This window comes from Phoca vitulina, unplaced genomic scaffold, assembly GCF_004348235.1.
Source record: "Phoca vitulina isolate PV1807 unplaced genomic scaffold, GSC_HSeal_1.0 scaffold37, whole genome shotgun sequence".
Taxonomy (NCBI): domain Eukaryota; kingdom Metazoa; phylum Chordata; class Mammalia; order Carnivora; family Phocidae; genus Phoca; species Phoca vitulina.
Genome location: NW_022589740.1, coordinates 16521268 through 16533310, shown reverse-complemented (window position 1 = coordinate 16533310; position 12043 = coordinate 16521268). Strand labels below are relative to the sequence as shown.

Genomic DNA, 12043 nt, shown 5'->3' with positions numbered 1-12043 from the left:
TTAAAAAAAAAAAAAAAAAAAAGATTTTGGTGTACTGCTTCACATAAATGAATTATAATCTCTGGACAGCAGTTCAGAAATCTGTATCTGTAACAAGCACATATGGCTGATTCTGATGCTAGATCTTGAAGGAAACATGAAATTCTAGATTGCTTAGAAAAGTTGGAAGATGAATCTCAGAACTGTCTATGAAGTACTACTACCTCCCTAAGTAGGTGACATATAAAAAGGGTGGAGAATTATAAATAGCAGTGCATAAAAAGTATACCAACATCAAAATTCACCAAGAGTGTGAGATAAAGTTCAAGTCTTCTTTCCCCCTCACAAAATAGATTCTTCCTGCACTCAGCCTACTTCCTGTAGGGCCCACTGTAATAGCACTGTTCTGCTACATTACATAGATTTTTTTAGGAACTCTTCATTCATATATAACAATGTTTCCAAGGAAAAATTGATTCTAATTTCCAAAAAATCATCTCAGAAACAAATTTTCAGAGCACTACCAATTACCAGGTTTGAAAACATCCATGTGAACTCCTGAATACTAATTAACACTATTAATTATGCTAACAGTGAAATCAGCTGGATTATTACAGACACCTAGCAAAAGCATATATTTAAAACCAATAGGTCCTCCTAACATTAGGCCATAAATATATTAAGTCTTTAACAATTTTCCCAAGCAGCATCTAGTTTCTATTATTGAAATTTTCCAATATTTTTAAGTTTATCAAAATTACTGCTTTTTAAATTCTCAAAAGGATTTTTAAGCACTAAAAGCTATTATCTGAAGCTTCACTTATCAATATATAACCAACTTCTATACATAAAACACTGATATGTTTTTAAAAAATTTCATAAACACCATAGTTAGAGGGATGATACTACCTGATTTCAAGACTTACTATAAAGCTAGAGTTATCAAGACAACTATGGTACTGTTGAAAGAATGGACATAGTATCGAAACAGATTACAATCCAAAAATAAACCCATACAATATAAAGTCCAATTTTTTACAGAAGTGCACAAATAATTCAATGGAGAAAGGATATTCCTTTCAGCAAATGGTGCTGCAACAATTGGATATTTGCATCCACATGCAAACAAATGAACATCAACCTTCAACCTATACCACACTTTATACAAAAATGGATCAGAAATCTAAATATAAAATTATAAAACTTCTACAAGAAAACATAGGAGAAAATCTTTGTGACTTCAGGGAAGGCAGATTTCATAGATACACCAAAGCATGACTCATGAAAAGTTTCTGCTAAAGTGGACTTGATCAAAATTTAAAACTTTTGCTTTGCAAAAGACAGAATTGGAATAGAAGAAAAAATTTTCAAATCACCTGACAAAGGACTCATACCCATAATATGTAAAGAACTTTCAACACTTAACAATAAGAAAATAACTGCAATAAAGAGTTTGTAAAAAGTCAGAGTTACCATATGACTCAGCAATTCTACCCCAGGCATACACCCAAGAAAATTTAGAACATATGCCCACAAAAAAAAACAAAAACAAAAAAAAAACGAAAACTTGTATATATGAATGTTCATAGCAGCATTACTCATAAAAGCCAAAAAGTAGGAATAATTGAAATGACCATCACCTGATGAATGGGTAAACAAAATGTGATCTATTCATACAATGGAATATTGCTCAGTCATAAAAAGAAATGATACACGCTACAACATGAAGCTCAAAAAAATAATTTTAAGAAGCCAGAAACAAAAGGCCACCTACATTGCATGACTGCATATAAATGAAATGCCCAGAACTGGTGAATCCACAGAGACATAAAGTAGATTAGTAGTTGCTGGAGGTAGGGTTCGGGGGATCAGGAGAGAATTTGAGCGACTGCTAATGGGTATGGATATGAGGTTTACTTGGGGGTGTTGAAAATGTTCTGGAATTGGTGATAGTTGCATAATTTTGTGACTACATGAAAAAACAACTGTACATTTTAGAAGGGTAAATTCAAGAGGAAAAGTACAGCAGATGGAATGGCAGTAAATACTGTGATAATGTTGTAAGACAACAGATGGTGACAACATTTATCATGGTGAGCATTTCATAACCTTCAGAATTGTTTAATCACTGTTATACACCTAAAACTAACATTGTATGTGAACTACATTAATAAATAACGTTTTTAAAAGGGTGAACTTAATGGTATGTAAGTTAAATCTCAATAGAAAAATTTAAAGTAAGCAGAAGATTTGAACAGACACTTCACCAATGGAACTATACAAACAGTAAAGAACATGAAAAGATGCTCAACATCTTTAATCACTAAGGGTATGCAAATTAAAACTACCAATACTTTAGAACTATATACCTATTAGAATATGGCTAAAAAAAAAGTTTTTTAAATGACAATACTAAATGGTAGTAAAGGTGTAGAGCAACTATGCACTCATACAATGCTGCTGAGATAGCAAAATGGTAAAGCCGCTTTGAAAAGAGCTCCACAGTTTCACAGAAATCAAATGGTCATTTACCATAAGACCTCGCAATCCCACTCTTAGGTATTAACCCAAGGGAAATAAAAATTTATGTTCACACAAAAACCTGTACATGAATGTTTATTAACAGCTCTATTCATAATGGCCAGAAGGGGAAACCATCAGACAGACAAACATTTATAACACATCCACACAAAAAATAACCACTCAAAAATATAGGAATGAAAAAAATATATACACATAGGAATGAAATACTGATGCATACAACACATGGATGACTCTCAAATTCATTTTACATAAGAAGTGAAAGGAGTGAAATTAAGTAAAAGCAGTCAGACCCCCAAAAGCTATCCACCATATACTTCCATTTATATGGCACTCTAGAAAAGACAAAAAACTCTAAGGATGGAAACAGATCAGTGGTTGCCAGGAGATACGGGGGCTGGAAAGGGTGGACCGAAAAGGGGAAGCAGAGGGAATTTGGGCACCCTAATGGAACTTTTTGGTATCATGATTGTGATAGTGGATACATTCCTTGACATTGCACTTGTCAAGAAAGACAGAACCGTACATCACAAGAGTGAATTTTACTGTATACAAATTTTAAATAAATTCACCCATAAATCACACTCTACACAAACCTCCGCCTTGAACGCAGAAGCAACCCTACACTACAGATCAAAGCACACTACAAAATGTTTTCAAGGTTCCTTCTGAGGTGTGTGAAGACAAACTGTATTATTTTTACTCCGCAAATGAGAAGCAGAATAAAACAATCTTCAAGTTTCTGATACAGGTCAGAGATGCAGAGCTAGCCCCCATGTCCCTAGTTCTTGCAGTCTGACTCTATCATGGTACTAGATACCAACAGCAGTTAACAAGAGGTTATCTCTATCAAACTAATTATCTACTCACACTCTTTCATAAAGGAGAAAAATCAAGATAAATGAGTATCTTAGAAGAGGGCTGAAAGTGTGTGCATATTAACAGTTAAGTCCAAAAAAAAAAAAAAAATTAACCCTAACTTTGGTCTAGGAGCTTCCCTTCGTACGCAAAAGGAATCCAATCTACAACGGGTACTTAAAATAAAGAAGGGCAGAATACAGCTGGAAACACTAATAATGACGCTCCAAATAAGGTAGCGCACCAGAGTACAGGGATACAAAGTTTCGGTCCTTCATCTAAGCAACCTAAGGGCACGTTTCATCCCCGTCTTTTATAGGTCTGAGACGTTGCACAACGCACCTAGTTCCTTAAAAAAAAAAAATTCACTCTGACCCACAAAATCCCAAACGTGACACGCTCCTTGGTCAGGCTGTGAATGGAAAATAGCCAGCCAACCATCTGAGTTGATTGTGCACATGAGTTTCGCTTTCTGTTATCAGCAGAAGCCAGGCCAGCAACCCGAATCCAGCCCGGGTGGCCAGAAAGGGGAGCCGAGCAGACACCACGGTTTAGCCACACGCCCGGGCTGGGGAAGGAGGAAAGGAAGAGGGCGTCTTCGGTCGCCGGCGCCTTGCCTTCACGTGCGAGGCAACGTGCGCCACTCCGTGGGCTCTCCCGAGCCTTCGTCATAACCCCAGGGGGTACAGCATGACAGGGACGGGACCAAGCCAGGGGGCGTCTCGTGGCCTCCCCTACGCCCCGCACACCTGAGCCGGGCAGCGCGGGGCGACGGGCAGAGAAGGTCGCCTGGGCGCGATCCGCCCCCCATGCCCTCGGAGTCCGTCGCGGGTCCCCTCAGCCGCCCGGCTCGGAAAAGGGGGACTTTTCATCCCGCACCCCCGACCCCAACCCCAAACCCCTCCCGCCAGAATACAAACAACTTGAGGGCAGAGGCCCTGGAACCGCCGCCTGGCTTTACGTAATTTAACTCCGAGGCAGGCGGCGGCAGGTGGTGGCGCCGGGCGAGGGAGGGGCCCGAGGCCCCGAGAAAGCAAAGCCGGGCTCCGGCAACCAGGGGCCGGGAGGAAAACGAGATAGAGGGGCGGTGGCGGTCTCGTTACCTCCCCAGATGCCCAGGGTGAGCTGGGACGTGTCCAGGTTCACCACATAGTCCCCCAAGAACCGGTTCAACACGTCCACGACCACCGACTCGAACACCATTTTCCTCAGCAGCGGTGGACACGGCAGCCGCCCCCCCGCGGTCCTTCCTCCAGCGCCTGACCTCCCGCGCCCTCCCTCGAGACCGCTCGGTTCACCGGCTCCCGGGCGGCTCCGGCTATATCTGCCCGAACGCCGGACACGCAGCCCCGCCGCGAGCCCTGCGAGGGGCGGAGGCGGCCGATCCCTCCGCGCGTGCGCAGGGTGGCCTCCAGGGCGGGGGCCAAGCTCGGCGCCGACCCGGGCGCGCCTGCGGGAGAAGAGCAAGGGCGGCTGCGCGGCCGCTTCTCTGACGCCTGCCCCTTCCGTGCAGAACCCGCCTCTTTTTACTCGTTGGCCCCGCCTCCTCCCCGTCACCAGGCAACGGGAGAAACGTAGGGAGCCGCCAGTTTTTTCCCCGACCCCGCCCTCACCGGCCGCACGGTGTCCGGACCGGCGGCGGGGGCGGGGATGGGGGCGGGGATGGGGCGGGGCCGGGCGCGGCGGTTACACCTGCCAGGGAACGCCCGTCGCCCTACAGCGGAGGCGACCCCGCACGCGGACCAGTAGGACCTGCACCTGAGCCAGGCGTGGGCGGATTCCAGTCCTTTCGCGGTCAGGCCGCAGGCGTCTCAAGGGAGGGTCCTAGGGAGCCCCCTCACATTATTACAGGTTCCTGCATCCGGCCGGCCTGTTTCTGGACGCCTGTAACTGCCCCGCCCGGTGCTCGAAGCGCGAGGCCAGGATGCGCGTCGGGTGACTTAACTTACCCAGCTGCAAATTGTGCCAGGAAGGCGGGGCGAGGGCAGTGAAGAGTAAACTCGGCGTTGGAATTCCACGCCTTCCTTCCCTGCATCTGATATGGCGCTCTTTTATTGGTCGTTATTCACAGGGAGCCTCCTTTCATCCCACAGAAAGCCCCTTCAGATTCAGAGTTAGAGTCAGCCAGTCCAGAAACTGCTGAGCGCCCTTCAAGAAATACTGTAATACCTAGACTCAACCCTTGAGGCTTATGAAATGACTGACCTAACTAAACTAAATAATAATTAAAGCTCTTTCAGCCCCTTGCCACCCCCATTTGGCCTTATATGAGAAATGGGACCAAATGCCTGAGCTCACAGAGATGCTGGATATGAAGTATGGAGAACTATAATTAATCACCACCCTCTTAAGGATTTAAGATGTAGGAATGTACTTTGAACTTTTTCTCTGTGCATCCTGAACATTAAAGGGATCCCTCAAGGGGACTGGCAAGGCTAGAAGGGGAAGCTAGGGAGCCTTAGCACTCAATAGCAATCACAGTAAGAATTATCAATTATAGACCCTTAACAGAAGAATCTCAAGGGGAAAGAATCATCAATTACAGGCCCCAACAGGGAAAGAGGCACATTGCATCTCCTATAAGAAATCAATTACCCCTGCAACTCAGGTGATGAGAAACTTTCATCACCCTGAACTCTTGCTTCTCTCCAAATGACTTTTGTTCAAAACAACCCCTCCTGGGGAGACTGGGTGGCTCAGTCAGTTAAGGATCTGCTGTCTGCTCAGGTCATGATCTCAGGGTCCTGGGATCAAGCACTGGGTCAGGGTCCCTGCTCAGCGGGGAGTCTGCTTGTCCCTCTGCCCCTCCCTGTCCCCCCACTGCGTGCTCTTTCTGTCTCTCTCAAATCAATAGATAAAAATCTTTAAAAAAAATACAACCCCTCCCAAGTTTCTCCTCTATAAAATAATGCATCTCGCTTTTGTTTGTTAGACTTGCCTATGGTTTTGAGGTAGCTTGCTTGTCCTACATTGTAATTCTCTGCTGTTCCCAAATAAACCCATCTTTTGCTGGTAAAATAACTGGCAATTTTATTTTTAAGGTTAACAGTGTCACCAATAAATAATGCCTCTGATGACTTTCTGCTAATTCCTGTATCATTTTAGTACTTTTCATATGTAGTGACCCAAATTTTTTTTTAAGGCTTAAGGTTTGCCTTTGCAAGTAAGAATGCCTGGCAAAAAAGCAGTGTAAAATCTTGTTTTACATGAGTTCATAAATTATTTTCATACAATTTCATATCTGAAGGGTCTTTATTTTGTCACCAATTCAATCTCTTGATCTTGACAAGCATGAAGCAGAGATGCTAGGGATCAATCCAAGGTGACATAACTAATGTTCTGCAGAAACAGAGCTGGAACCTGGCTCTTCTTACTGACTCTGTTCTACCACCCCCCAACTAACATAGAAACCGGTACATGGAAACTGATAGAGGCTGAAATGCCCAGAAAAGGGAAAAGCCCATAATGAGGTATTTTGCTACTGTAGTATTGTTTAGAAGAAAGAAGCCAGATAGACAGAAGCTACAAATTCCACTATTAAATCTAGCACCATAAATTTAAAGTACAAGAACTCCAGAACTCAGTCCAAAGATACATCTTAAATAGCTTGCAAACACTTTATACTAGTTTTCTATAATCCCGGAAAATCCTCTGGAATTGAATGAAAGAGGAGTGTAACTGTTGAAAATTTAGAACTACAAGCATTTCATTGACAGTAATGAAAGAAATTCTGCTGAGCAAGTCTTAGAAATATATAAGAAGATGCATATTGTAACTGAAATCTAGTGTTAGGTGCAATATCATGAACACACATTTCCTAATTACTAAAAGGTACAATTTTACAGTCGGTCCTCTTGTTGCTTACTCCATCTGAGAAAACTTGTAAGCAAAAATATAGTAATGTCATCATGTAAAAGATAATTTCACTTACTAAGCCATTAAACCAAATACCTGTTGGACCTTGAAAAATAAGTCTGAGGACTACCAAAAAAAAGTGTTCCAAGTTTCAAATTTGGGAATGTATCAGTGCAAGGCGTTTTTTGTCTTCCGGATCATAATTAAAACATTGTTTGATCAGATGTAAAAAAAAAATTTGTGAGAAAAAAAGAAGAAGAAGAATGTAGCAGGAGGGGAAGAATGAAGGGGGGGAAATCGGAGGGGGAGAAGAACCATGAGAGACAATGGACTCTGAAAAACAAACTGAGGGTTCTAGAGGGGAGGGGGGTGGGAGGATGGGTTAGCCTGGTGATGGGTATTGAGGAGGGCACGTTCTGCATGGAGCACTGGGTGTTATGCACAAACAATGAATCGTGGAACACTATATCTAAAACTAATGATGTAATGTATGGGGATTAACATAACAATAAAAAAATTAAAAAAAAAATTTGAGTGAACCCTAACTGCAATATGATCCAACTTTCCAATATATCCCTAACTTTGCAAGTAGGATTTGCTGTCTTATGCTTACTTTACAAGCCACAGCTTTCCATCTTTGAAGTTTTGGCATGCTGGTAGTTATCTTGGACATTTTTTTCTCCTAATTAATTTCTCTGTCCACAAGTAAATATCATTTGTGTACTGCTTGTCCTGACCTCATTCCCCATGTGAGGTCAGCACTACGGGAGCAGGCTGGATGGCCAGATAGCAAAGTCACTGAAGCAGACCACATTCCCAAACACGTTCAGCTCCTGGAGGAACAGTTCTAAAAGATGGCCGTCCTACAGGAAGTTTTACTGACCCAGCTCACAAAGCCCTGTGCTACCATCTCAATTAATGGTTTAAAAATTATAAACAATTAAAAGTTATTTGGATTTATATGTTCCAAACCCTTAAAAAAAAAAAACAAATTTGTTGAAAAGGAGATATAAGTAAAAGGTTGAGTAAAGTATAAGAACTTTACTCAGACAGTGTTGGTAAAAATGTAAAAATGTTCTAAAAGGCAGTTTGTAAACATGTACAAACTGATATATACATATTTATGATACATAGATATATTCATACATACATATTCATATATATGACTTTTGACTCAACAATCCCACTTCTAGTGATTTACTCTAAGAAAACACAAAAATTTAAAAAGCTATCACCACAAGAACATTCATTAAAGCATTATTTATAGCAGCAAAGAATTGGAACAAGTTAAATATCAATAGGGAAGCTGGTTAAGTGTACACACACGCACAATGGGTTATTATGCAGGCTTTAAAAATGATGCAGATCTAGGGGTGCCTGGGTGGCTCAGTCGTTGGGCATCTGTCTTAGGCTCAGGTCATGATCCCAGGGTCCTGGGATAGAGGCCCGCATCGGGCTCCCTGCTCTGCGGGAAGCCTGCTTCTCCCTCACCAACTCCCCCTGCTTGTGTTCCTTCTCTTGCTTTGTCTCTCTCTGACAAATAAATAAAATCTTTAAAAAAAAATGATAATGCAGATCTATACTAATATGGAAGGAAATCAATAATATATGCTGTGAAAAGAGACAGAATAGTATCATACCAATAATATAAATTAAAACATGTTTTAAGTGTGCAGAGAATTTATATAAATATATATGTACACACACACAGAGAAAGAAATGTAAAAGTATGAACCACCAACTGTTAATAGTGATTTTCTTTTCTCAAGTTTGTATTTAAATTCTAGTTAGTTAACATATAGGGTATAACTGGTTTCAGGTGTAGAATTTGGTGATTCATCACTTACACATAACACCCAGTGCTCATCAAAACAAATGCCCTCCTTAATACCCAGCGCCCATTTAGCCCATCTCCCACCAAGCTCCCTCCATCAATGCTCAGTTTGTTCTCTACCGTTAAGAGTCTCTTATGGTTTGATAACCTCTCTCTCTCTTTTTTCCCTTCCATATGTTCATTTGTTTTGTTTCTTAAATTCCATGTATGAGTGAAATCATATGGTATTTGTCTTTCTCTGACTGACATATTTCGCTTAGCATAATACACCCTAGCTCCATCCACATTGTTGCAAATGCCAAGATTTCATTCTTTTTGATGGCTGAGTAATATTCCCCTGTATGTGTATGTGTGTGTGTGTGTGTGTGTATATATATATTTACACACACACACACACCACCTCTTCTTTACCCACTCATTAGTTGATAGACACCTGGGCTCTTTCCATAGTTTGGCTATTGTTGATAATGCTGCTATAAACATTGGGGTGGTTGTGTCCCTTCTAATCTGTATTTTTGTATCTTTGGGTAAATAGCTAGTAGTGCAATTGCTGGGTCATAGGGTAGTTTATTTTTAACTTGTTGAGGACCCTCCATACTGTTTTCTGGAGTGGCTGCACCAGTTTGCATTCCCACCAACAGTATAAGAGGGTTCCCCTTTCTCCACATCCTCACCAACACCTGTTGTTTCCTGTGTTGTTAATTTTTGCCATTTTGACAGGTGCAAGGTAGTATCTCATTGTGGTTTTGATTTGTAATTCCCTGATGATGAGTGCTGTTGAGCATCTTTTCATGTGTCTGTTGACCATCCGTATAACAGTGATTATCTTTAGATGGTGAGAGTTTGGGTCATTTTTTTTTTTTTTTTACAGTGAGTGTGGATTTTTTTTTCCCCAAAAACAAAAAATCTGTTTAATATTATAAAATTACTACAAAGGAAGTATAATAAGACTTCTCTTATACTAATTGAAATGTTTTTAGCCTAAAGCAAATCAGCTTTGGCGATTTTGAACCATGGAAATTGAGTTTCATTACATTCAACTATATGTCATACACTTAGAACATTTAAAAAGGAGATGTAAACTTAATTTGTTCCTCTAAACTGGTGAAGAGAGATGTGTCAGAAATGTTATTATATTGTATATTCTTTTATAATTCTTCTGGAAAATTGTTCTCCCAAAATTGGACCCAACTGAAGTTTGTGAGCAAGTTCTCAACCCTGGTGGTGAATTGATACAAAGATTTGTGTGAACTCTCAAAAGTCTGCCAAAAGACATGAATAGACACACAGATGGCATGTAAGCACAGAAAAATATGTTCACTATTATTAGCTACTGGGAAAATGAAGATTAAAACCACAAATGAGATATCACTATACATTGGATAGAATGGTCAAAAGAAATGTGGTAACCCCAAATGCTGGTGAGGATGCAGAGAAACTGTTTCATATGTGCATTCTTTGTGGAAATGTGACATGATATAGCTACTTTGGAAAACAGTTTGACAATTTCTAAAGCAGAAAAAAGAAACCCAAACCAAAAAAACTAAACATGCACCTACCATACAAGCCAGCAATTGTACTTCCAGACATGTATCCTAGAGAAATGAAACCCCTGTTCACACAAAAACTTGTACAAGAATGTTCATAGCAATTTCATTCCTAATAGGCAAAAATTGGAAACGACCCAAAAACTTTTCAACAGATGAATAAAAACAAATTGCATGTAGTACATCCACACCAGGGAATACCACTCAGCAATAAAAAGGAATGAACTATCAATGCTATACACAACCTGGATACATCTCAGGGCATTATGCTGATTCTATTTACGAAAATGTTCTTGAAATAATAAAATTATAGAGCTATAAAACAGATCAGCAGTTGCCAAAGGTGAGTGTGGGGAGGAGAGGAACAGGTGTGGTTATAGCAGGGAGGAACCTCTTCTGTATCTTTATAGAGCACTTCTGTATCTTGATTGTGGTAGCAGTTAAATAAAATTGCATAAAACTACACACACAAATGAGTGCATATAAAATGGGTGAAATCCAAATAAGCTCTAGGATGATACCAATGTCTTTATATCCTGATTTTGATACCACACTACAGTTATGTAAGATGTTACCATTGGAGGAAATTGGGTGAAAAGTACGTGGGACTTCCCTGTATTTTTTTTTCAACTTTCTATAAATGTATAATTATTTTGAAATCCTTTTCTTAAAGGCTCTGATAATCTGGGGTCTGATTAGGTGTGCCCCTGAGAATGAGATGAGCCTGAGAAGTAAGAGATTCTATACGATGCTTTACTATCCTTGTGCAGGGTGCTTGGTAAATTATTTCCAAAGGAAAAGTATCTGAATGTGATGCCTTATCAGAACATATTAAAGTATCAATTATTCTGTGCTTGATACACACAGGTTTTTAATACATATCTGTCGAAAGAATGAACGAATGTTGGATATAAAGCCACACCCAGCTCTCACCACACTGAACACACTGTCAGAGAAGTAGATTAATATTCCAAGAGCAATTCAAGGAGAGACTGTTTAGAGGGTACAAAAACCCAGAGGCTGTGATTGTGGAGTGAAGTTGCAGCCCCAGGAGAAGAGGCATGGGACCCTCAGCTTGGACTCCCCACTGCTGGGCTCTGAGAGGCAGATTCAGAGAGAGTAAGAGGAAGCATGTGGAAGGCAAGACTCTAGACCCAGAATTAGGTTCCCACTGTCAGGGCCGAGGTGAATTCAGGGAGGGCAATGTAATCTCAAAAGAGTATCCAGAAAGATCCTCTTAAAACTATGTCACTTTCGTACTCCAAAGCTGCTACTGTACGGCTCACATCATCAAGGGCATGGCCACAGCCCTCACAGTGGCAGACAAGGCCCTTCACAACTGGCCTTCCACTCCACCCTACCCTTATCTAGAATGCTCTTTCCTCTTCTATTTGCAGACTCACTGTTGTTGTTGCTCTCCGGTCATTTT

The 12043-nt window shown here is 41.0% G+C and overlaps 1 protein-coding gene across 3 annotated transcripts in view; it reads right to left on the bottom strand.

Moving 5' to 3' along the window:
• The window catches only part of VPS13A (vacuolar protein sorting 13 homolog A), a 267298-nt gene extending 262471 nt beyond the window's left edge, over positions 1-4827 (bottom strand). For 2 of the 3 annotated variants that reach the window (XM_032427534.1, XM_032427536.1), the window contains exon 1: positions 4482-4826. In XM_032427534.1, coding sequence (XP_032283425.1) covers positions 4482-4581 — 100 coding nt within the window. In that variant the 5' untranslated portion in view covers positions 4582-4826. Of the gene's footprint in view, positions 1-4481 lie in introns of all 3 variants that reach the window. The other variant, XM_032427535.1, reaches the window with a different exon arrangement.
• Positions 4828-12043: the final 7216 nt, after the last annotated feature.